The 26,459-nt window shown below is 48.0% G+C and overlaps 1 protein-coding gene across 9 annotated transcripts in view; it reads left to right on the forward strand.

Moving 5' to 3' along the window:
* The window catches only part of SLC24A2 (solute carrier family 24 member 2), a 901,628-nt gene that overhangs the window by 518,687 nt on the left and 356,482 nt on the right, over positions 1 to 26,459 (forward strand). For 7 of the 9 annotated variants that reach the window (XM_078675953.1, XM_078675950.1, XM_078675958.1 and 4 more), the window contains exon 4: positions 2,089 to 2,121. The exons of the other annotated variants lie outside the window; for them this stretch is intronic. In XM_078675953.1, the coding sequence (XP_078532079.1) occupies positions 2,089 to 2,121 (33 nt within the window). The remainder of the gene's footprint in view (positions 1 to 2,088; positions 2,122 to 26,459) is intronic. 9 annotated transcript variants of the gene reach the window in all.

Here is a 26,459-nt window from a genome sequence, read left to right on the forward strand (position 1 = left end):
CAAATGGCCCCAGTCGGTCACGCCAACTCTAAAACATTTGTGGCTGGGGCTCTTAAGACTGATGGTATCGAGATCCAACAGCAACACAATAAAGTTAAATTAAATGAGCAAGGGGGAAAGACAGTATTCACCATCACAATGAAATCTCACCACAAATAGTGTCATAAATGTAAATCAACAATCCCTGCACACTTCCAAAGAAGGGGTAGTCTAAGCAGCCATAATGCTCCCCCGTGATAATCAAGCAGGAATGGTGATGAGGATTGCAGCATTACTACAATCAGAAATCCGATTTTTTTTTTCATGTTAAGAAGAGTGTTGCATTGTTACTCTTATTTTTTCAGGTTAATGGCATCATTATCAGTGTCCGCAAAAAGAAGGGGACCCCTGGAACTAGTGAGAAGTACACCTAGACAGGGAGGGTACAAATATGTAAAATTTCTAGGGCTACTTCATGACAATTAGCAATCCCTATTACTTAATTAGTGGAAAAAACACAACAGTGACACTCCTAACAACAACAATATTTTAGAAAAATACAAAATATTTATTCTTTTTTTATTATTAGTTAATTATCGGATATATTTTTTATAATCACATACATATATTGGAGAACTAAGATGACAGACCTTAACTACAAAGACTTGCACAGACGCACAACATTCTTACTACTTTCATACAATAACATGTACCCTTAAAACATACACACACAAATGGATATCATAAATATTGTGTCACACCAAAAATGATATGGATAGTATCTAATACACAATGATCACAGAGAAAAACACAGTAATAATTCTGTGGAGATGGATTGTTAGGTCTTTGGATTTGGACAAGGTGGACGGCTGACTCAACGCGCGTTTCGATAGAAACACTGTCTTCATCAGGAGTTTTCACCTTTGAAAGCTGTGCTCTGAAAAGGGATAACAACATGTGTATAAGGCCAAACACATCTAATTTGTTCATAATGTGTCACTGTTGAGATGCTGATACTTGCAAACTTAATAACAAAAAAGACAAACATGGTAGAAACACAATGAAGGTAAATTCTCATATTCACTTAGTAGTGTATAAAGATGAGCCAAGAACACAACAGAAGATAAAAAGAGATAAAAAACAATACTACATATTGGAAATGCAACCTTATACAGATTAACAAAGGAGGCAACATTGTGACTTACATGACAGTTCAAAAAGGTACAGATTAGACATTGGCCATGCTACGATGAAGAACACATTCTTACCATATCACAAGAAGACGTCTCCAAGAAAAGAGTGCATAAAACCACACGATCTTCAAATGGAAGCAGGGATTATTGTCTATATAAAACAAGAAACAGGTATACAGATATAACAAGCCTGCAAGATGGTCCTAACAGTCCCTTGTCCTATAACTAAGGAAGGAAAAAGGAGAAAAGAATAGGTACTTACTGAATTAGATTCCAAAGAGATGAAGGAATCAGAACCAAATGACGAGATCCTTAAATTGATGAAGGTTCAAAGGGGCCACCAGAAGATACAACCATGTAAAAAGATATGTTTACATTGGTAAAAGCGATGAAATGAGGCTCTGTAAATATAAAAAGGGCCAAAAAGGATGGAGATATTTTAGACTTAAGAGAAAACCAGAAAGTACGGAATGCATATTAGTGTACTGCAAAGGGTTCAAAGAAAAAGAAGATAAAGATACAAGCAGTTACCTAATGATATTTTAATGTATCTCGAGCCCGAGATAGCGGTAGATGGCCCAAACAGGATACAGGGTACTGCGCTGTCTTGACAAACTAGGCGCTAAAGAGATAAAAAAAAAATGTATATGTGAATGATCCTTACGGCGAACAACCTAACGAATCTGCTGACATACAATGCAACAGCTAAGGAAAAGATGTTAAACTCATTAAGTGCATAGATAGAGGATGCAACAGAAGGTAAAGTTAATTACCACGTGTTCCCAGATGGCAGATACAGGAAAACAAAAATTGCAGACGGCCCCACCTGCATCAATCTTAACTTTTTAAAATAATAGGTGAAAAGAGTATATATTAGGTATACATTTTAAGTATATGTATTTTTTTTCTCCTACAGACATGGATCGACAACAAGCCTTCGCCAACTAAGGTAAGCAAATATACTTTTCAATCACTGTCCAACCTCTGTGTTTTTTTTAAATAGACATGTGATAAATGTTGCGGACTGATCAGACATTTATTGTGATAGAGAGAAAAGAAAAATAGGCAGGGGGCATTCAAAAGCAATAAAGTAAAAAATCACAGTTTTTTTTAACTTCAGAATTGTATTTTGACTCGAAAATCACACTCTGGCATCGATTTACAAACTACTCCAAGTGTGTGTCTGATAATCTTTTTAGTCCGGCTTGAAAGAGCAGCTGTCGCCACACAGTAATGTGAGAACACCAGAAGAGGGGCTTTGGCTCCGCCCACATGTTGGGATACAGAAGTACATTTTTGATTGGGTAGAAGCTGTGCAGGGCTGACTTGACAACACTGCTGGCATCAAACAATGATGTGGGGGCGTGGTTTCGGCGCCGACCGGGATGGCTGCGTGAGCGAGTTGCTCCGCGCCGCGTCCCGTCCTTTATCCTGCCAAACGTTGCCCCGGGTCGCCTGGTGGCTAGGAATGTGGACCGGAGGGGCCGCTGCCCTACTGGAGAACGTTTGAACCCGGGCGGAGCCCTGGCTGCTGTGTGCGGGAGGACGTAGTGCTCGGCTCCCTCCGGCGAGCGGACAAAGGCAAGATGGCGGCGCCGACTGCGAGATAGCTCCGGGAGCGGAGCGGTGAGGGACACCGGAGCAGCGGCAGGCGCCTGCTGAACCCCCGAGCGGCGGTGGGTAGTGCGGTGACCCGTCGGAGCGAGCCCCGAATTGCGGAGAAGGTCGGAGGGGTTGCCGGTAGGAAGGACCCCCTCCCCCCACCCGGGCCCTCGATCAGCGCGAGAGCGGCGCCTGGGAGTGCGCTGTGCCGGCGGAGGCACTGCTGAGCTGTGTGGCCGCTCGCCCGCCGGCCGGCCCGCAGTGGGGGCCGACGGCGCATAGAGACGTGCAGCAAGCAGCTGGGGCGCTGAGAGAGGGACCGCCCAGGGCGCCCACGCATCCCGGATCACGAAGAACACGGCCGTGGGTCTGGACCTTGCTGGGGGTCCCGCCCGGTGGAGGGCACGGATACGCCGAATTAACAGCGAGGTGCTGGGCTGTGCATGGTGTGTTACGGAGACCAGTGTTGCCAGGGGCAGTGTGTTCGGCGTGCCCTGGGACCCACTTCATTGACTGGCGGCCTCTTAGGCGGAATCTGCTCCCCCTGGCCCTGGTGAGCCTAGCAGACGCTCTATGGGAGGCTGAGGCAGCATGGGATGCTCTTTCGAATTGGATACTGTCGAATGACCGGGAGTGGGGTGCAGTTGGCGCCGCGCATTCTCGCTTGCCTGGGGATTGGTGGACCGCGCTGGCTGGGACACTCCGCTGAGCGTTTCTGGTGCGCCTAGCCATTCTCCGAGGGGGCGGCTTGAGAGGCTGAATACCTGCACACGAGATGGCCGCGAAGGGGAATGGCGCCGCCGAACCGCCTGAAAGGGGAAGCCGGGGGTCGGAGGATGCGAGTGGCAGCTTCCCAATGGAGGCCTCAACACAGGAACAGAGGCTAAACCTCCGCCTTGATGCTATCCTGGCCGCGATCACTGCTACGAAAGATGAGCTGCGCCAAGACATTGCGCAGGTGGCGTCCGGCCTCGGCCTGCTGAGGGCAGACCACACCAAGCTCTCTGACCGTGTGAAATCCAATGAACTGCTGCTCCAGGAGCTGAAACCGGCGGTGGTTACGGCGGAGCATAAAATTGATGACGTTATCCGTCGACTAACGAATCTGGAGCGCCGCACGGAGGACGCGGAAGGCCGCAACCGCCGGAACAACGTGCGGGTGGTGGGGCTACCAGAGAAAATTGAGAAAGGTGATGCGATAGCCTACTTGGAGGACTGGTTCCGCACAGTGGTGGCGCCGGAGGGCCTCTCCCCCTTCTTCTCCCTGGAAAGAGCGCACAGGGTGCCCGCGAGGCCTCCTCTGGAGGGCCGACCGCCTCGACCGATGGTGGCCAGACTGCTGCACTATAAGGACCGAGATCTGCTGATCCAAAGGGCGAGAGATCGTGGGCCCTTCCAGGCGGACAACAGTAAGGTGACGATCTTTCCGGACTATACGCAGGAGGTACAGAGGAGCAGGGCCTCTTTTCTGCCGGTGAAAAAGAGCTGAGAGAGGAGGGGGTTCAATACTCCTTGCTTTTCCCGGCCAAGCTGCGGATCATCGTTGATGAGAGGACGCACTTTTTCCAAACACCTGACGAAGCGTGGTCCTGGCTGGAACTATATCGTGCAGGAACGGATCGGGCTCACAGGCCCGCCAGGGATCGAGAGCAGCCGGTCAGGGTCAGGAAGTCGCAGCGCATCCGCTCCCGGAATAGGCGCCAACGGGCCGAGCGTGAGGCGCAAATACTGGCAGATAGAAAGAGTGCGTTGGAGGCCACGGCGAACATCACGGGCTCACAACGAGATGACGCCTCCAGGGGCTCGGCTTCGGAGGACGACGGTGAAGGTGAGAAGACCGGCGATGAAGATTTGGAGGTGGGGGGAGCGCAGGGGCCAGAGGTTACCCCGCAGACATCGGATGGTATCTTTAATGGATGAAGTTCGTGGTTGCTGAACTTATATCGGGCCTGGACGCTCCTGACTTCTTTTGGACTGCCAGGTATGGGGCTGCATTAGCAGCATGGGGCTGTGGGCGCGGGGTGGTTGCTCTGTCGTCCTGGTTCGGGGCTCCATAGCCCTCTTTAGACCCTTAAGGTCTTCTGTGGTGTCGACCACAGATTAGTGTGATGTGTTGGGTGTTTGAGGTTTGGAACGGGGCTGAAGCTGGGTTACTAGCCCCTGTCCTGGGGAGGGGGGGAGTGGGAGTTATGGGGTGTGTTTCGAAGGGGTTGTTCAATTGCTGCAATGCGGGTCACAGTTCTTGGCGAGCGCCACTGTTGGGATTGATGCTCTATGGGGACGTTACCTAATTTGAAATGTGTCACATGGAATGTCCGGGGAATTCGAACTATGGTTAAGCGCCACAAGGTACATGCCTACTTGGTGAGGCGGGGAGTTCAGATAGCGATGCTTCAAGAGACTCACCTGACGCAGCAGGAATGTGGGGCGTTGCAGAGGAGGTGGCGGGGTCAGGTGTTCGGCACGACTTACTCGGCGTTCGCCAGAGGGGTGTTAATATGGATCAGAGCGGGCACGCCATTCCAAGTCACGAGTCAGAAGATTGATCCGGAGGGTCGTTATGTGGTGGTGGAGGGGAGGCTGTGTGGTAGGGAAGTGGTGCTGTGTAACATCTATGCCCCCAATGCTGATCAAGCACATTTCTTTGAGGGATTGTCGCGCTCACTGGCGTATTATTTGGCGGGCCCGATATTGCTGGCGGGGGATTTTAACTCTATTTCGGATGTGCTGTTGGACAGGTCGCACCCGCCTTTAGCTGACTCCCCAGTGCGCAGACTTGCAACTCATAGGCGGGACTGGCAGGAGAGGTGGGGCTTGGTGGATGTATGGCGGGCGCAGCACCCCGAAACTCGAGATTACTCCTATCACTCTGCCCTGCATGACCTGCATGTTCGACTGGATTCGGTGCTGTGTTGTGAGTCTCTGGCGCAGATGGTGACTCACTCTGAATATTTGTCTAGAACCATTTCGGACCATAACCCACTGCTGATTTCTGTGCAATGGCAGCTGGCGAGATCGGCGGTCCCTACGTGGAGACTTCGCCCGGAGACGCTGGAGGATCCGGCGTTCTGTGACACGGTCCGACAGGGTATAGACGAATACTTCACGGTTAATGCTGGGTCGACAGAGACTAGGGCGAATGAATGGGACGTGATGAAAGTGGTGGTGAGGGGGGTGTGTATGGGTCGGTTTTTGACTGTGAGAGGTACAGTGCTGAATGACCTCACGAAGGCGTAGGAAGTGCTGAGAGGGGTGGAACGGCGGCAGCCCGAGCGACCGGAGCTGCAGGATAGCTTGTTGCGTGCTAAGGAGGCGGTGGCGACAGAGACAGAGAGACTGCGGTGCTATGATTATAAGTTGTATGCGGTGAAAGTGCATGACGAGCGAGATAAAGTGGGCACGCTCCTTGCGAAGTTGGCTGATCCGAACCCTAGAGGATGTCCGGTTATGAGTGTGCGCCAGGAGGATGGGGAGGTGGTTTATTCGCAATCGGCGGTCCTGGGGCGCTTTCAGTCCTACTACGCGAGCCTGTACACCAGCCACCTCGAAGTGGATGCCGCGGACATAGGCGATTATTTGGCTCAGATCCCTCTACCGGTATTGGATGAGGAGGACGCGCGGGATCTGGGGGGCCCTGTAACTCTAGCGGAAATCAGAGGGGCGATTAGTCATATGGCGCGGAACAAAACTCCTGGGGTGGATGGGTTGCCGATCGAGTTCTACGCCAAATTTATGGAAGTGTTGGCTCCCAGACTGCAGGTTGTGTATGCGGAGGCGGAACAATTGGGGCGGTTGCCTGACTCTATGACGGAGGCGCTGGTTGTGCCCCTGCTGAAGCCGGGCAGGGATGCATTGGATGTTTCTTCTTTTCGTCCGTTGTCTATGCTGACTGTAGATTATAAGATTTTGAGCCGCATCCTGGCCACCCGGCTCCTCCCACTGATGACCTCTTTGGTGCATAGGGATCAGGCGGGATTCATTCCCTCCAGGAGCACTTCGATGAATATCCGCCGGCTGATTGGGGTTATTGATAGTGCTGCCCTGGCGGATCCAGGCCCGGTAGTGCTGACGGTTGATATTGAAAAGGCGTTTGATAGCTTGGAATGGGATTTTTTAGATGGTGTGCTGTTGAAGTTCGGAGTTGGGGAGGGGTTCCGGGGCTGGACGAAAGTGCTCTATTCTTCGGCTAAGGCAAGGGTGCGGTTAGGGACCTTGGTCTCCTCGGTTTATCCGGTCTGCAGGGGCACGAGGCAGGGCTGCTCGCTGTCTCCTCTGCTCTTTGCTCTAGCAATGGAACCGCTGGCGGCGCAGGCGAGGCAGGGAATTGTTTTTGACGGGATTGCGCTGGGGCTCGACTCGCATTATATTTCGTTGTATGCCGACGACTTGTTACTGTATCTGGCAGACTCTGGGAGGGCTCTTGAGGGCGCGGTGGACATGCTGGACAGGTTCGGGAGGCTCTCAGGCCTCAGGGTGAACTGGACTAAGACTTGTGTGTTTCCGCTGCGGAAGACCACGCTCTGCCCGCAGCTCACGAGGCCGGTAGTGTGGGAGCCCTCTTGTTTTGTTTATTTAGGAGTGCGTATCTACCATGACACGGCGGACCTCCTTGAGGGGAATGTGGGGCGCTGTATTAGGGCGCTGAGAGGCAGTATGGACTTCTGGGCCTCTCTCCCGCTGTCTGTACTGGGCCGTGTGGCGCTGTTGAAAATGGTGGCACTCCTGAGGCTCCTCTATTATTTTAGAACACTGCCGGTGTGGATCCCGCAGGGTGTCTTTCGGGAGCTGAGGACGTTGGTGACCGGCTTTCTCTGGGGCCGCGGCCGCAGACGGGTGGCATTGACCACCCTGATGAGACCCAAGTGTGAGGGAGGGGTGGCCGTCCCCGACTATGAGCTATACTATCTGGCAGCGCAGCTCCAGGTCCTGACGCAGAACGTGGCCAGAGAGTTCAGGGGGCCTGAAGATGACCGGGGGGTTGGCATTCGGAGGTATGTCTTGTCGTCTATCGTGATGCAACAGAGACTGGCCAGTAGGGACCTCACGATGGAGGAATGGACGCTCAGGTTATGTTGGAACAGGCACCTGAAGAGGGCTGGGAAGCGCCGACCGTACGCGCCGGAGATTCCGCTGGGAATGCTCACTGCCTTACCGCATGGGGGTGATTGGTCCCAATTGTTAGAGTGGGAGGACCTGGGATTGCAGATGGTAGGTGACCTTTATGTGGACGGGGCGCTGGCCCCGTTCCAAACCTTGCAGGAGCAATTCGGCCTGCCGAGTGGTACCTTCCTGTTGCACGCGGCGGTTATTGCGGCCCTGCAGAGGCATTGGGGGGGGCGGATTGACGGAGCCGGAGGTGACGATGGTGTGCCAATATGTAGTGATGGCCGCGGGCACCGTTAAGGCGGTGACCTGCCTCCACAATAGGATGTTAAATGAAGGTCTGGCCCCGTTGGCTGAACTGAAGTCGCGTTGGGAGACCAGCGTCGGCAGGCAAATCCCGGACTCAGTATGGGGTCAGGTGCTCCACAGGACCTGGAAGGGGACGAGGAATGCGAGATTCCAACAGGTGCATTATTTTGTGCTCCATAGGGCGTATTTGACCCCGGAGAGGTTGCGGCGACATTTCCAGGTGCTTGATGCCATGTGCCCGCGATGTCTAGAACCTGAGGTGGATCTTGACCACATGCTGTGGGGTTGCCCGAAATTGGGGGACTACTGGTCTGAGATAGGGGACCTCTTGAATGCAGTCACGGATCGGGAGGTAGATTTTGACATGGCCGCATGCCTACTTCTTTGGTTCCCGCATACCAAAAAGACCAAGGTTACGAGCAAATTCATTGGGTTGGGACTGATACTGGCACAGCGTGAGATCACGTGGCATTGGAAGTCTAAAGAGGGGCCATCTGTACGGAGGTGGAGGAATGAATTGGTGAGGTGGTCGAGCTGTGAGAGTGTGTTACGAATGCGCCAGGCGACTAGGGCTGGCAACGAGAAGTGCTTGGAACTGGCGCGGTCCTGGGAGCTGGTGGTGCAGGCATTGAGGGACTATCTCACCGAAAGCGAGGACACTGCTTAGTTATAACCAGGGGTTCCGTGTGGCTGCTTGCTTATCAAAGCTTTCTGATAGTTGTCACCCGAGAGCAGGAGGGGGATGGTGGACCCTGCATTAGCAGCAGTGGGGGGGGGGCACTGGGAGGGAGTTGTATGGAGGAGCGGTTTGCCGGCTAGCGGCAACCTCCCAGAACCGATTGGCCCAGGATAGTACTTGTGATGCTTTAGTGACATGACATTAGAGTGGCCTGGGATCTGATGGAGAATGTGGGTTGGTTGTTGTGGGATAAAAGCGGATACGAAGTGTTATACTTGACCTGTGTCCCGAATAGGGCATGCACCGAGGTACCTCCAGTGAACTGACTTATTGATGCGCCGCCCAGCCTCCGGGATGTGGGCCGATCGGCTGTGTACTGTATTATTATTGCACTGTATGATGGGGACTGTTGGTGTACGGGTTGGTTTGTTGGATGTTTTTCTTCCTGATTCTGCAATAAAAATATATTTTAAAAAAAAATCAAACAATGATGTGAGCATCACTACAGAGGGTTTTAATCTCCACCCACATGTTGGGAGCCAGGAGTACATGTTTTGATTGGGCTAGATAACTTATGGTGTTTTTCTCTGACAGAAGCACCAGTAGGAGGAAGTCAGTCATTGAACTACATCGATTTTTGGGTCTGGCTTGGCAATGCAACTGTCATCTGACCTTTTAACCTACATCAATAGTATTCTAGTTATTTGCTTCTACACAATACATATACATTCCCATGCTACCTACTTGTAATACTTAACATTACCATACAGCTTTCTTATAAATCCAGACCCATTAGCATTGCTAGTACTTGTTTATTTGGCAAAAAGTCTCATTTGAGCTTTCTTAAGAGTAGACCATTACTTGATACAATGATAGAAGGGGCCAAAATCTCCGATTTTATGTGATAACCCTGTACTAAATAATAGGGTATTGACTCCAGAATGTAGAATACCCCACAAATCCAGGAATACTGGATACTTTGCAGAATTTCAATCCTGACTACAGGTCCAGTAATGGGCCCTTTACCAATGCCATTTATCACTTGCTTTTTGCAGGTGGCAAATTCCTGCAGGGGGATGCTGTAAGTCAGCCAGGGGGTTGGGTCAAGGAGAGTGCCCAGCAGGACAGAGCAACACTGATGAAAGTGTTTGTTTCCCTATTCACAGGGTTGGGAGGGCAGTTACTTAGCCGCACCTCTGTCGGCAGTTGCTGCCTGGAGTCATCCATGGTTTCACTGGGTGCGGAGTTGCACCAGGTATAGCTGAGTCCAGTATTACTGGACCCAAGATCACTGGCTCTAGAAACACTAGGACACTTGTACTTTCCAGAGCGATATCCCCACAGATAGCACTCTGGACAACTTGTAATGAGGACAGGTCCTGTCAGCCAAAAGGGCACTGGCCATATCCTTTGGGCACTCTCGACAACTGGCCATACCCTTTGGGCACTCTCGACAAGGGTACTGGGCACAGGGCAGAGCCAGCATATGGCGCCCACACGGGCCTTGCCCATTATCTGTAAATAAGGCACATGGCACTGTCAAGTGTAGTTTATGGATATATGATAGTCGGTCTGAAGACCAGTTCATGGACCCCAAGATTTCAATTTGAGACTGTGTTTGGTTGCCAGGAGTTAAACATTTTATGAAATGTGCAGAGCTGAGTTGAGGTCTGCAGGCCTGGCTCTGAACTACATTTATATGGCAACGTTGTGGGGCCCTATCCCAAGGGCACTTGAGATGTTACTCCAGGATCACAAGAAAATTCGTTTTTTGCAGAAATCCATTGCCATTGTTTGAGGTATGGACTGGTTATGCACATTTTAGGGCACTGTATCGGACATGGGGTAGCTTAAAATGCATTTAGAGGTTTGCAGGTTTGCATCTTGTAAAAAGAAATATGTACTGGGGCATTTCCTATGGGTTCTGCTGCGTTGGATACTGGTGTAGGGCAAGGCCATGCACTGTGGTAATTGCCTTGTGGACACAGAACTTGGACAAAGGCCATGCCTTCTGCAGAGTATCCCCTGCTAGCAGAACTACAAGGCATATCCTGTGACTATTATCTGCAGGTACTGCAGACAGGGCATGTGCAAAGTCCATGCCATTTCTACAGTACCCTGGGCCATCGTACCCACATGAATCTATTTTACTTGAATTTTTAATCTAGAATTTCATCATTATGACTGTGGTCTTTTAGAAAAAACAAATATGGTAACCGTGCCCTGATGTATATAGAATCCCATGTAGACTCATGGTAAGCAATCCGATCCATTGCAAACTCCTCCTCACTTACCACGGTCAGCAGCCCTTTATGTAAGGTTCTGACCTAAGTATCAGGATAGATGTGGTAGGCGTACTTAAGTAAGCCTTACCAAAGGAACACCCTATTTTCAATCACGTTTGGGCCAATTTGGTTCTCTCCACCTGTATGTGAAAGTTGGGGACAGTTAGCCTTCCGGACTAGTCTAAGGGAAGCATGGAATATAAGTTCCATGCGGTTTGTCGCGAAAGCAGTGGGCACCCCAGAGAACAAATGGAATAATCTGACATTGCCCTTCTAATTGAGGAGTCGCAGCACTTCAAGGCCACAGTAGTGGTAGGAAAGCACTATATAAATGACAATAACGATTTGCTAACTAAATCCTCAGAACCGGTCCGATATGAAACATATCACCGAGCGCCTCAGGTCATGCCATAGTAATTTAGTACTTTCCATACTCCACAATATCAATCCACTAGAGGTGTCAGCAAATACTTTTTAGGAGTGGGTATTAAGGGTGCTCTGTGTACAAATATTGGAATAAAGAAAGCTATGAGTATTGAAAGTACTGAAAGTACAATGTAGGAAGAACACTCATTCTAATGCACCAGAACTTTTACCTTGAGACACCCAGCTAGTTTGATCTTGAACATAACAAAGCCACTTAGACATACTAGCATAAACCATAACACAAACACAGATAAAACACATCTTCCCCTTTTTACAATTAAACAGAACCAAAAATCCTGTGCAATGATAGTGTTATACACCATGCTAGAAAGTAACTAACAAAATCTTGCCGATACCTAAAATATCCTAAACTTCACCTCACCAGAATCGCCGGTGCCTTAGACACCGTCGTAGGAAATTTCACTGTACTCTGGTCTACCAACTCTTTCTTAAGCAAATCTGAACCTCTGACTTTATTGATTCTTTCCATATTTCACCAATCTTCCTAGCACAGTCTCCCTGAAGTTTCGCAAACACGATCAACCCTCCATAGATCCCACAACCTTGACTCTCCTTTGCAAGCCTAATGCAACCCAAGTAACCAGCCACCATGTCTCTTTTACTAACATTCCTTTTGACATTATATTCCACTTTAGGCTTCATTTGTATGGTTCCGAAGTTGTCCCAAACCTTTTATTCAAAATCCTTATCCTTAATCCTTAATCCTTCTTTCAACACATTTTCTAGTCTCACCTGGACATATGACAGACTAAGCTTGTCTTTCCCCCAGTATTTTATATGGGGAAACATCAGTAGTTGAATGTTGCTAGTTCTGTGAACCCACAACATTCCCAGAACAGTCTTTCCAATCTTAACTCCAATCCTTTGTGCTCAGTGAACATACTTGACTGTCAAAAACTGGATGCTGAGAAGATCTGTCAAGTTTCCTTCTTGACTGCCCAAGGACGGGCGACGTCTACCTGCAGCTACATTGCCACTCTTCACTTCGTAATATACCTGAAAGTAGTCCAGTATCTCCTTACGAAGGTCCCAAGTATGAAGAAAAAACAACAAGTGCAAAATATCTCCTTGAAAGTCATGTAGATCTTGACTGAAAATTAAGATTCTGCAGAAGTAGATTAGCAAGGCACCACAGTCTGTCTGATGTCAGGGCAGAGAAAAGAGACAAACCAGGGCATCAACTAGAAGATGCAAAGGGAATCCTGACTGCAAGGTGCTAGTGACAGGGATAAAAGTAGTCGCAAGTGGGGGAAGATTGTTGTAAAAGTAATGGAATTAATGGATTGTAATGTATCCATTACTCGTTAGTGCCTCCTTTTTATAGGGATTTGACATCACAGGAACTGACATCCCAGGAAAAGACTTAACTTCATTATTAATTGGGAAGCTCACACAGTAATTCCTGGCTAAACCACCATCTTGGAAAGGACATTTGATTAGGGTTAGCCAAGTCTCTTTTTCCCATGTAAGATATCGGTGAAGCTCATGAAGAAGACCAGGTTTGACATCTTTTGTCCAATGCTGGCTTTGCTCTTCTGCTCGATGCTCCTCACAAGTCAAGAAGCATGCTTCGGGGCTAACGTGTCCATGGAAACGTCGGTGCAGCCGAATCCATGTGGACATTCAGCCTTGCACTGATTCGGAGGCCCCTGAGACATTGTCTGGTAGTGCTATAAGTGCATCACCTTCCCCTGCATGCTAGGTGACTCTTGTAATCTCCAGACACAAATGTAACATTGACCATCAGTCTTCACTTGAGGATAAGAGCTTTCCAATGATAACAATCATCACACTCTTGAATGCATTCTAGCTTTTTCTAGATATAAACCCTGTTGTCAAAGAGGAAGTCCCTAGGAAAGCCTACTAACAGAAAAGTTAAATAGTTGATCACATTAGCAGTGTTGGTCTCAGACAGGTACTTCTTTTCTGACCACAGGCTGTAATAATCTGCAATGGCACACCTTTGCTATAATGGCAAACTATTGAATGGTCATGAACTCTGTAGCTATTTTGCTCTACGTTCTTCCAGGTAGTTCCGCTGGTTGCATCAGTGAAGTATTGATATGCGAATGTGTTACACTATAAGGATATTAAACAAAAGCCTTTAAGCATTCCCCATGGTCTTTATTCATAGTGGACCTCCAAAACTCTGCCCAAACTTTTGCCATGTCATTCATGGTTTGGCCCCAAAACACTTTCATACCCCCAGATGCAATTCTCTTCTTGATCCTCTCTGCAAGTATAACATTAGAATCCTCTCTGTGTTGATTCTATGAATGATCTGGAAGAAAATGAGGCGGAGAACACACAGAAAACCTCTCCAAGCGTGTAGCTGATAGAAAAGCGAAAAACGACCCAAATTAAATAGGAAATGAAATTAGTCTAGCCGATCAATCAAAATCTTTTCTTAAGCAAAGAATCTAACATTGACTACGTTCCCACAAACGCTTGACGAAGGTTGAACTTTGGTAGGCAGTTTACGTCACCACCAAAAAAACAACAACAAACTGAAATCTGAGAAAAAAACAGACAAGTAACCCAGCTCAACAAAGATCCAAATAAGGAAAGCAGTTCAAGGGCATGGACTCACCCATATTGCTGTGGCCCAAAAAACAAAAAGACTGCTTGTGCCCTTAGGTCAACACACTCCTGCTGGAACTATAACATAAGATTGCAAAATTACAACTACATTTTTTTAAATTACAGCAGGCAGGCTCCATAGCCCATCACGGTAACCACCCAAAAGTAATTCTCACTGATAGAACTATCTTGACCAAACCCAGATCTAACCACAAAATCACTAAAGGAGCCCGCATCAGCAGCCCACGCATGCAGAACCTTCTAACTGCACAAAGCCATTTAAAGCATTTCAGGGCATAAATGCCCCTAAAACAAAAGAGAAACTTCAATATACTTTTATCTAAAAGACTCATTCAGCCACCCACAATGGCCCAGGAACACATCAGAAATGTTAAATCTGAAGTTGCTGCAGGATCCTATAATCATATCGGGCGACACAGCTTTGACGAAGTAACTAGACGATACAAATTTTTTTGCCATCAGCAACATTACAAAAATAGTCAATAATGAAAAACAGAAGTTCCTCGCTTACAAGCGGGGTCGGATTGGCATAGAGGGCAACCAGGTAGTGCTCGATGGCCTGGTCTGACAGGTCATTGTGTGGGCAGATTATTTAGCAGGTTGTGAGCCTGTTTTATGGTCAGGTGGCCTGGTTTTTACTCATGATTTCTCCTATTTTGCCCCAAGCATTTCCTGCAGCAAGCCTAAATGTATGCAGTCTGAAGTACTTTGGAAAATACCGATACATTGTGTCTTTAGAATTCCCAAACTGGCCTGATTTGTAGATGTGGTACACTTTTATTTTGGTGGCTGGGCCTGTTTTTTGTCCCAGTCCATCCTTGCTTACAAGCAGGGTGACTAAATAGCATACAAGCATATTGGGGGAAGCACAGTTTAAAGGAACTGTCTTCAATTGGTGAAACATCTGGAAAAAGACCCAGGGCCTCATTTATGAGGCCCCTTGCGCCATCGGAACGTCACTTTTTGTGATGTTCCGTGGCGCAAAAACCTGTGAGATATTTATTAAGCAGCACTAAGCCACTTTTTTTGCCTTAATGCTGCCTGATAAATATCAGTCTTTTTAACGCAGTGTTCTGCATTAAAGGGGCGTGCATTGGGTGTTGCTGGGGGCGTTCCCAGCAACATCCATGTCCTTTTGACACTGCCCCAGATTTACGAGAAATCGTAAATCTGAGGCAGTGCCAAAGGCTTACGCCTCCCCTGGGGAGGCGTATGGGCGGCGCAACTCAGAGGAATATCTCTATTTTTCTTAGTTTTTCCTTTTTCTATGTGTGCTGCATTCTGCAGCACACATAGAAAGAAGTGAAGCTTCTTGTGATTATTTTTGTACAGAAAGGTTTCCCTTCCTATACCAAAATAATCATCCCCGCTACGCAGGCACCCTTTCACCATTGTGCAAAGGTGCCTGCGTTGGCACTCGGCAGCCCATTGTGCGCTGGCGCAGGGGAAAAGGACAGGAATGCGCCGTATCTCATAGATACGGCCCTTTCCTGCCCTTTTCTTTTGCAGTAGGGAAGCGCAGCAGGAAGGCCTGCTGTGCTTCCCTACGGCAAAACCTCATAAATGAGGCCCCCAGGACCTAGAGATGACTATTTTCTTGTAGGTATAGGTTATTCAAATCTGATAGAAGCTAAATGCAGGAATCGAATCCACTTACCAACCGTGTTTTAGAAAACAGAATAATAAATAATTGGATCCAAATCGAGAAAAGGCATGAGGGGAAACAAACACCGAACAATCCAAGAAACCATCACACTCACAAAAGTCGCCAAAGTCAATCTAATGCAAATAGTATCAAAATACAAAACCTCATAGAATACATCTTTCTGGAGGAAGAATCCCCAGTATATGAGACCCTAGTCTTGCCTCAAACTCCACCTAACAAACAGACAGATAAGGTCTACAGCTCACAAAAAAGTAAGAATAACAACAACAAACCTACCACAAGAGACGGTCTGTCTATTCAGTCACTTGCAAAAGTGAGCCAAAAATTAAAACAAACTAGCCAAGACTAACTAGCATAAAAGAATCAAAACGACTCCATTGTCACGTAATATGGTCAGTATACCATAACAAATAGATGACACTCAATTAAACTTTCTGACTGAACATTAAATATTAGTCTTACAAGAAGCATGGACCTCAACCCCTTGTATAATGCCATGCAGCTAATCAGCACAAGAAACAACAGGATCTGATAAAGAGCATGCTTTCTTCCCAGTGACATCTCAGAGGCATTGACAAAATGCATAGGCAGAAATCTCTTTAAAAGTTAGGACCTAAGACACTCCAACCAGGGAAAAAATCAACACAAAAGAGGATATGGTTCTTCAGACTTGCTGTGCTTAGCTGGTGATGAAAAAATAAAGACTTTGGGCCATATGTATGAAGGCAGTTTTGCGATCGCAAACGCCGAAATTCGCCGAATTTTGGCATTTGCGATCGCAAAATAGCTAAGTGGTATGTATGTAGGCAAAACAGCCTCGCAAAATAAGAAATCGCAAATTTGCGATTCGCTATTTTGCGATTGCAATTAAGGAATCGCAAATTGCGATTCCTTAAATGCAATGTATGAGGCCCAGAAAAAGTGCAATTTTGCCATAAGGAATCGCAAATTACCACGAACTTCAAGTTGGTGGTAATTTGTGATTTCTCTGAAAAATGCACTTTTTCGCATTTTTCAAAGTGCCATGTGGCACACATACATGCCCTTAGGGCATGTATGTGTGCCACGTGGGCACTCATGCACATTTCAGGGGTGCAACAAGGTGTCCTTTTGACACCCTGGCACCCTTGAAATTGCATTCTCAATTTGCGATTCTCTAATTGAGAATCGCAAATTGAGAATGTCTTCCCATTCATTCCTATGGGCCTTTAGGCCCATAGGAATGAATGGGGAGGTATTCCTTAAATGCGAATTGCAATTTGCGATTCGCAATTAAGGAATATGTAGGATTCGCATAATTATTTTCAAATCCTACGTACATAGCATTTTGCGATTCTCAAATAGCGATTCCCAAAAAATCGTTATTTGAGATTCGCAAAATGTAACTTTCATACATATGGCCCTAAGGGCCTTATTATGAATACGGTGGTCAGATGGACTGCTGTAACCATGTTGGCGGTGTGGGAACCAGTGGTCCAACCGCCCTAATACGAGTTGGGCGGTTGGACCACCAGAGGACTTCTGCTACTGCCAGGGATCCGCAATCCCTCGCAGTCTTGCAGTGGTCTGAGGCCTGCAATATGCTGGTGGTGCCGCTGCGGCATCACCAAACATACTACGATTTTCATCACCGCCACAGTTTTCATGTTGGTGAGCCTGCTATGAAAAGTGTGGTGATGAGGAAACTGAGGGCCTCTGGGCCAGTAAATGTATGCAGGGGGGCACATGATGTGCCCTCCCTGTCTCTATGCACCCCCTATTTGTGCACGGCATTGCCGAAGAACTTGCTTTGGCGTTCCCATTGATCTGCCTTTATAAGGCTCACCACCTGGGACATCGGCAAAGCATGTCCACCTGACCAGGAGAAAACTCCCAATCTGGCAGGTGGTCTGCCTAAGTGGTGTGGCAGCGGGGCGCTGGCGTGGCGGCTTGCTGCCATACCGCCAAAGTCATAATCAGGCCATAATTTTCCATATTCTTGTCAAGCAATGTGTCTTAACCTTAATGCTATGTGTTACGTAGTCCATTCCTACATCACCATTCAGCAGAGATGAGGAACTTGAAATCATCAAACATGGCTCACTGCGAGACGATGAAGTCTAACCTGATCCACACTTTTTCCTTGTTGCATGCTATACTTGTTTATTGTAGTACTTTTTTCTTTTTTTCTTAATTTGTGAATTTTCAACAGTGATGTCATTTTTCTCGTGCATAAGGCAATTTTTTTCTGTAAAGCACCCATAAATAAATTCTGCTGATATAAATGTATTGATTCATTATGCTATCATATGTTCTATTCACGGTTCTTCTTCAGTTTTGCCATATGGTTGCACAGCTTAATTTATACTTTTCTTTTCACATCTCATAATATCTGTGCACTGTGCAAAGCTGCCAAACACCTCAGATACTCCAACAACATTCCTAACTTCAATCTGTGCTATCAAACACACTTCATATTTCAACACATATTCCAGTTGGCCATGCTGAACTATGGCAAATGTGACAATCAGTGCACACGTTTCTTCCGCTAAAAATGAATTCCTCAATAAATTGCTACTTTAATAAAGTACAAGTCAACCTAGCCAGATCCGGTGTGGATTTATGCCCAATCTTCCCTTTGAGAATGTAAAATAATGGCTTATTATCTGTTTTCATAATCAATCTGCCCCCCCCTCACAAATTCCTTGGACTTTTCTGCCACACATGATAGCAGTTACTTCTAAACAACTTAATACCTGCAACTACACAGTGCCCACAAGATATAAACCTCCACCAACTGTGATACAACATGCACCAATGATTTAAGGGCATTGGGAGACATATTATCCACCTTTTTTTTCTTCTCAAAATCTTCCTTTCCCAACTGAAGCAAATTCAGTATGCTTTTATCATCAGTTCCTTCACATATATTGTGTTTGATGTAAGGCCATTAGAAATGCTCATTAACATTTGTTAAGGTCCGTCAGGTGTTGTTTGTTAACTGGAGATTGAGCATTTACAATGGTTCTGACCAATTAAAATTGAGGTCCAGTGAACACTGTAGAAATCGCATTCTCCAGATAGTTCACAACATTTTTCCAGAAATCATATTTTTCTATTTTTATGGTTGTCTCTTTTTTTCTGAAGAATGGTAAATTACTGAAAATCTTGCCATGTTCTTCTAGGTCCTTTCAAAAAATAAGGATAACAGAGGGCACTAAAGCAACTCCAAACAATCGTACCCGATTAAGGTGAAAAAAATTCCTGACCTTCATCCAAATTGCTCTGTAAATCTTTTTAATGCTAAATTGCCCTGTTATGCTCCTTTCTAACTGGTTTTGATGCCATTTTAAACTGTCATGTAAGGTACATCAATCCCTGCCTTGGCAACATAATTCTTTCATAACAAGCTCTTACCCTGAGCACTAATTCACCTTCAAAATATCTAAATTCCCTTTTGTCATGCCCTTCTACACTTGGTATTGTCAGTGACCACAAGCGCTAGAGTTTCCATGGAAATCTTAATCTCTTCTACATTCACATCCTTCACAACATTTACTTTAGTGATTTTATGTATCTCACACATCTTTGCAAAGTACCCCAAACGTTCTTAATGCCACATTTCGTGCTGGATACAATCTGCCCTTGAACTGTGACTGGTATACCCACACTTAAAAATATGTTCTTCTGTTTAAGAAATTAATTTCTGTTACTCCATTGAAACGTTTCTTTTCACTTCCTGAAACGCATGCATTTTTTGTTTGCATCATTGTGGATCACAATCATTGCACTTCCCTTCATTTCCCGTTCCGGTGTGAGTTCTGCGATTTTACTGTGTGTCTTGCTGTGTAAATGGTTTCGTGTGGGGATGATTTTTCATCAACAGAAGACTTTGTTGACTCTTTGTAATTCTCTCCACATAACTGCAATCTGATCCCTGGTCAACTGTGTTGTGAAATTGAAAAACTCAAAATTCTCAAGGCTGCACCATGGTGAAGAATCAAAAATTAGCTAGCATTCGCGCCAAGAATTTTCAATTCTATTAAGGACACGGAGGCGAGGATTATGCTTCTCTTTCTTTACTGTATAAAACACAGCAGCCAATAAACATACAGTTTAGTGCAAATAAAACTTCAAAGACCATGATGCTTGGCATAGCCACGCCTCCTTCAGCATCCATAAGAGCCTAGGTCACACCTCCAGCTTCCTCTTTCTTTGCGCGAACTGCACAAGTCCATGAACCATAAACAGTCTATAAACTTCTCCAACATGGAATAACCGGAACCTTGTTCCAACTTCATTCTTCAACGGAAGACTTCTTACTCGCTTTTCTTGTCATTGCCTGGAAAAAACCAAATAGATAACCCGTAACTTCTGTATATAACAGATTAATCGTAATACAACGGGTGGGTAAGCATGATCATACATTAAACATAGCCGGGTGGGATAATCCTCGCCTCCGTGTCCTTAATAGAGTTAAAAATTCTTGGCACGAATGCTAGCTAATTTTTGATTCTATTACAGGACCGGAGGCTTCAGATTATGCTAGTTCAAAGCTGTATTAAATACCACAGAAGTGGGGGGAGGAGCCAAGCTCGCGACCGTGATGGCCGCGTTGTAGCTCGGCTCCGTCAAACCTTCCTGCCTGAACTATCTATCCTGCACCTTATCCTGCCCCGAGAAGTCTTATTTGCTGGACTATGGACTTATGACGTTTTGCTGGCACTCACCGTCTGCTCCGGATGTTCTTAAGTGCCGCGGATCCTGAGCTGCGCCCTTGTTCGCTTCGTGGGCTCCGGGGCGGGCAGGCCTGGTACTCATCTGCGGCGCCCAGGCGGGGCGGAGCGCCGGGGCCGACCCCTTGGTGGAGGAGCGGGGTCGGCAGGAGCGGCCATTGTGCGGTTGGAACGGTGGCGACTGACCGGGCCTGGTCTGGCTGTCTGGGGACCTGGTGGTGGAGTGCTGCCTTTCACGGACGGGGGTTGACCGAATGGGCGACTCGTCTCCCCTTTGTTCTCCTGTCCGGCCATCTTGAAACCCTCCGCCCGGTCTCGGCGGGCGGCGCCCGTGGGTCGGTGGCGCCGGCTGCCTCAATATTCTGGTGGCCTGCCTTTTTGCCCTGAGGGTTCCGTTGCTTGTCGCCGGCTGGTTCCCATCGAGCTCTGTTGGTGGCCGGATTGGGGTCGGAGATTGCCGCGGCCGCGCCGGGCTGCAAAGATGGCGGCCCACACCCTGCATCTACGCCCATTTGGGGACGGCGACATTGGCTCGCCGCACGGCACGTTTGCTGAATACCGTAAAGGTGAGCCTACAGTTGGCGACGTTTTCGCCGCCTTGTGTTCCTGGCGTGCTTCCATGACTGTGCCTGTCGATGGGCTGGATGGTAGCCTTTATTCCCGGCTCGTTGGGCCGTCCCCTGCGTGTATGGCTTCGCCGCTTCAGGGTGCTGCGGTGCCTTTCCTGGAAATTGAAAATACTAAGGCCACCGCTTGTTTGGACGTTCAGATGCCTGCTGCCTGGTATTGTCAAGAGTTCTTCCCAGTGGTTGATGCATTGGAGAGCCTCCAGCCGAGATCCGTCCGGATCGGTCTCGCCGGGTCCCCCGGTGATTTTTTGCCTCGGCCTGCCGAGCGGAGATCCTGTAACTGTTTCACCGGGACAATTTTTTCCCCTTGGTCTGCGGAGCTGCGCTTGAGTTGCCTGCTGCTGTTGCTGTCCTTTTTTACTCATCCGGTCCGAAGCCGTTATAACTTGTGTAGTAGCTCGACGTTTGGAATCCCTGTTTTTCACCTCTGCCCCCTCATGTTCTGGTTCTTTGTGCACTCTGTGCCTATGGCACTGGACAGACGAGGACAGGGTTCAGATGACCTTGCACCGCCGGACTATTACTTTGTGGCGTGACCGGATGACCGCCTTGCGGCTCTACATGTATGATTGCTTTCTCTTCATATTCCTGGTACCTGTTTATTGTTTTGCAATGACTTTCTCTTCTCGTGGGCTTTGAATGTGCTCGGACGGGGGAGTTGGGGGCTGATAGTTTTGATTATGTGTCTCCTCTCCCGATAGTTTTTTCCTTCCTTTCCCTTTCCTCTCTTTTTGCCTATATGGTTTCTTCCTTACTTTTTGACTCTTCTATATTTCGGGTTTCCGGTTAGGGCGACAGGCATGCTGCTGGGGGGGTAGGCCGTAGCCTTCCGCAGGGGTGCAGGGTGGGGTGGGTGGGGGGGGTCTGTCTTTTTGTTTTTCTTTTGTTCTTGGTTCTATGGCTCTTGTGTATTCTTTTTCTGGGCGCTGCGTCTGCATGTAGGCCTCCTGGGGTGTATTTTGCTAGCGTGGGCACACGGCCTCCCTGATTCCGATGTTCATTGCGCATCCATTACTCCTGTTTCCTTTGGCTCCGTGGGCTGCCCCTTTTTCGTGTGCTTTATTTGTCATGGGGCATATACTGTGGGGCCGCATCCTCTTTCCCTGTTTTTTCAACCCTTTTTTCTGATGCTCTTTTCCCCTTTTTCCCCTTCCTTCTCCCTTTCCCTGGGTCGATGTAGCGGATGGCTTCGTATTGCAATCCTGACTTCCTTTCTATGTATTGATGCGTATTCTTGTGGTAACGGGTGGGCGTTGGGCAGTGGATGGTATTGTTTGCTGATGTGGGAATCATGTTTTGCCCTTGCTATGATGTAGCTGTTCTTTTTTTGAAACTCGCTGTGTTTTGTTCCACTGCCTGTTGACGACCCGCCACGGACTTTTGGACTTTAATAACTGCAATGTTCCTGCTCCTCACCCTATTATATTATAAAATTAACCTTCACTTTTCCTTCTCACTGTGGTTTCCTTGTGGCTATTTGCTTTGCTTTGTTGCATCTGTTATATCGGAGACCTGCTGGAGTTTCTTTCCTGGCCTATGTGCTAATACAGTGTGGTGGCCTGCCCGATGGGTTGTAGGCCCGTATTTGTCAGCTATATCTGCACAATAAAGGTTTTAAAAAAAAAAAAAATACCACAGAAGTAATGTCTCCCACCGGCTTATAATAAAACTGTTTGAATGTCGATTCAGACGACCAATCTGCACAATGCATAATATCATGAATATTAGCCCACAACAAATACGATTTTGAAGCCATGGCACCTCGCACCGAGTGCGCCCCAAACAATTGCACATCAATGCCAGACTCCTTCATGATAAACTTCAGCCATCTCGCTATAGTAGCCGAGGACACTGGTTTAAATGGCTTTTGTACAGCTATCAAGAGCTGCGTGGCCCCCGGGGGCCATAACGTACGAGTACACTCCTCGTAGGATTTCAAGCATTGGACCACACACAACTTTGGATTGCTAAGAAAAGCATTATACTCAAAGTGTCTAGAAAGTGTTTTCGTGCGACCTGTAATTGTAAAAGAAACTCCCTCCGGTGTAAATACTCTACCTGTAATATCCAAGGCACGAACGTCCGATGATCTCCTACATGCTGACAGACATAACAACATAGCCAACTTTGCTGACAACTGCTTTCTGGAAAGCAAATCGTTAGATGGCCAGGCGTCCAGAAATGTAATAACTGAAGAGACATCCCAAAGCCCAGAATATTTTGGCTTGGGGGGATTTGCTACCCGTGCGCCCTTAAGGAGCTTACAAACCAAGGGATGCATGCCCACCGGTTTCCCGTCAATGTGGGCGTGTCCCGCAGAAATGGCCGACCGGAAATTGTTCACGGATCTGTAGGCCAAACCGCTAGTCGCTTTGTCCGACAAGAAATTCACTATATGAGAAAGTCCTGCCCCCACGGGATCCAGATCCCGTTCCACGCACCAACATAACCAGCTCTTCCAGGCTGAAGAGTACCTCTTTCTCGTGGATGGGGCCCAGGCTTGCTTGATGAAATCGCTAGCCGTTCCCGAAACTCCAGGCACGTTCCACTGTTGCCTGAAAGCCTCCATGCCATCAGCGTGAGGCGTTGAGACAGAATTAGTGGATGTTGTTCCCGCACTGGTCCCAGGAGCAGCGACTCCGACCATGGAATCATCCTGGGAAGGTCGCAACATATCCCTAATAACATCGGGAACCATGGTTGCGACCGCCACAGAGGCGTCACTAAAATCACCTCGGCCTTCTGCTTGATAATGTGAGAGGCCACTCGTGGAATCAATAGAAAGGGGGGGAATGCATAATTCACCGACCCCGTCCAGTCCTGTAAGAATGCATCCGTCGCTTCCGCTGCTGGATCCGGTCTCCAGCTGAAAAACCTGGGAAGTTGACGGTTCAGTCTGGATGCAAATAGGTCTCTCTGGCACGGACCCCATAGGTCCTGCAACCAACTGAAGATCCTGGGAAGCAGCTGCCAATCGCTGTAATCCCGAAGATGTCTCGAGTTCCAGTCCGCTACTACATTGGACTGCCTCGGAATATACTCCGCAATCACCGAGATTTGACGACTGAGACAATAATGCCAAAAATCCTTGGCTATCTCCACTAGCATGGACAATCTCGTCCCTCCCAGCTTGTTTATGTAACTAACCGCAGAGACGTTGTCCATCCGAAGAAGGATGCAACACGAGGTCTTCTGTGTTGAGAGCGTCTTGATCACGAAGGAGCCCGCTAGGAGCTCCAGACAATTTATGTGTAATTTTAGCTCTTCTTGCGACCATCTTCCTCCTGTGGAAACATCGCCACAACGCACGCCCCAGCCCCAAAGGCTGGCGTGCGATTCTATGACCACTTCTGGCACGGAGCCGAAGATGGCTCTGCCGTTCCACGCTTCCACGTGGCTCAACCACCATTGCATCTCGTCCCGCACTTCCTGAGTCAGCGGGACCAAATCGGAGTAAGCCAGCCCTCTCTGAAGGTGCTGGATTTTGAGTCTCTGCAGAGCCCTGTAATGGAGAGGGCCTGGAAAGATCGCTTGCACTGACGATGCCAACAATCCCACTACTCTGGCAACTGACCTGAGAGATGTCACCTGCTTGCTTAAGAGAGATATGATCTCTTTCTTCAAGTCCTTCAACTTCGATTTCAGCATGCTCAATAGCGCCATCTGTGAATTGATCACAAATCCCAGAAAATCCATCTCCTGCGAGGAATTAGCGCTGATTTGACCTTGTTGATTACAAATCCTAGATTCTGGAGTAGGGATATGGTCATCTGTAGATGCCTGGACACCAGATCCGGGCAATGAGCCAAAATCAAGATGTCGTCCAGATATATGATGAGGCGCACCCCCTGTTCCCTGAGGTGCGCGACCACCGGCTTCATCACTTTGGTGAAGCACCAAGGAGCCGAGGAAAGCCCGAAAGGAAGGGCCGAGTATTCGAACCACCGTCCTCTCCACTGAAACTGAAAGAACCGGCGATGAGGGTGGTAGATAGGAATGGAAAGATAAGCATCTTTCAGGTCTAAACGCACCATCCAATCCCCTGACTGCAAAAGATCTGTTAACAGATGGATCCCCTCCATCTTGAAGTGGTTGTAGACTAGGAAATAATTGAAATCCTTCAAGTTTAAAACAAGTCTGTGACCTCCACCTCTTTTCTGCACCAGGAAGATATTGCTGCAAAACCCGTGCGGGTTGTACTCGCACCTTGCTATGGCATGTTTGTGAAGCAATTCTTCTATTTCGCTGTCTATAGAACTCGCCTCTAGTTGGGAAAAATGGAGAACCCTCGGGGCCACCCTCTGTGTGGGAGTTTGATAGAAATCTAGATGAAACCCCTGAATGGTCTGAAGAACCCATGCGTCCTGAGTCAGTAGACTCCAATTGTGTAAGAAAAACATCGTACGACCCCCCAAAGGAATGGGAAAACAATCTAGAGCGCTCACCTGAATTATGCTGGGCGTGGAAACCTGCCCTTTTCCCGCCTCCATGGTATCTGTTTCTGGGGTACCCGCGACGGGTCGGGTAGAAGGTACCTCCTCTGCTCGAGTCCCAATCACCTCGACCTCTTCCAAAATCACCTCTGTGGGGACCTTGATTGCCGAAACGGCCTGGCGAGCGTCCTCTACCTCGTCCGGCCCTATTAAAAAGGTTATTCTGCAGGGCTCGCTTGATGCTCGATTGGGCCTTGTCCAGGGAAATGAAGGTTCCCACGTATTTGGAAACGTCCTTCACGAATTGATCCCCAAAGAGATTGCCCTCTGCTAGGGGACCCGGCTCCGCCGTGGCCAATTCAGTCAAATTGGAGTCCATTCTCATTAGTAGAGATTTGCGCCTTTCAGATGACACGGCGCAGTTAGCGTTGCCGAGCAGACAAATGGCGCGCTGAGTCCAGCCCGCCAGGATGTCCGGAGTTATAATGACGTTGGTCTCCTTGGCGTGCAAAGCCATTTCCAGGATCTTGGCTAGGGGCCCAACCACGTCTAACATCTTATCTTGGCATCCCCTCCAGGCACGATCCAATCCCTTCTTGGGATCCTTGGCGAACTTCTTTAGGAACGTCAGCATACTGGCGTCGATTTCTGGGGTCTCGGCCACCTTATGGGGAAGATCAGGGCGGGGACACTCAGACCGCAGTCTGTTACGGACCTCCTTATCGAACCCTTTCCTCAAATTCTCCTCTAAGTATTGTGCCACGGCTGGAGCTGGAACCCAATCTTGCGATCGGGGATGCACAATTTCCGAAGGATTG

Source organism: Lissotriton helveticus, chromosome 2_1 (assembly GCF_964261635.1).
Source record: "Lissotriton helveticus chromosome 2_1, aLisHel1.1, whole genome shotgun sequence".
In the NCBI taxonomy this organism is placed as follows: Eukaryota; Metazoa; Chordata; class Amphibia; order Caudata; family Salamandridae; genus Lissotriton; species Lissotriton helveticus.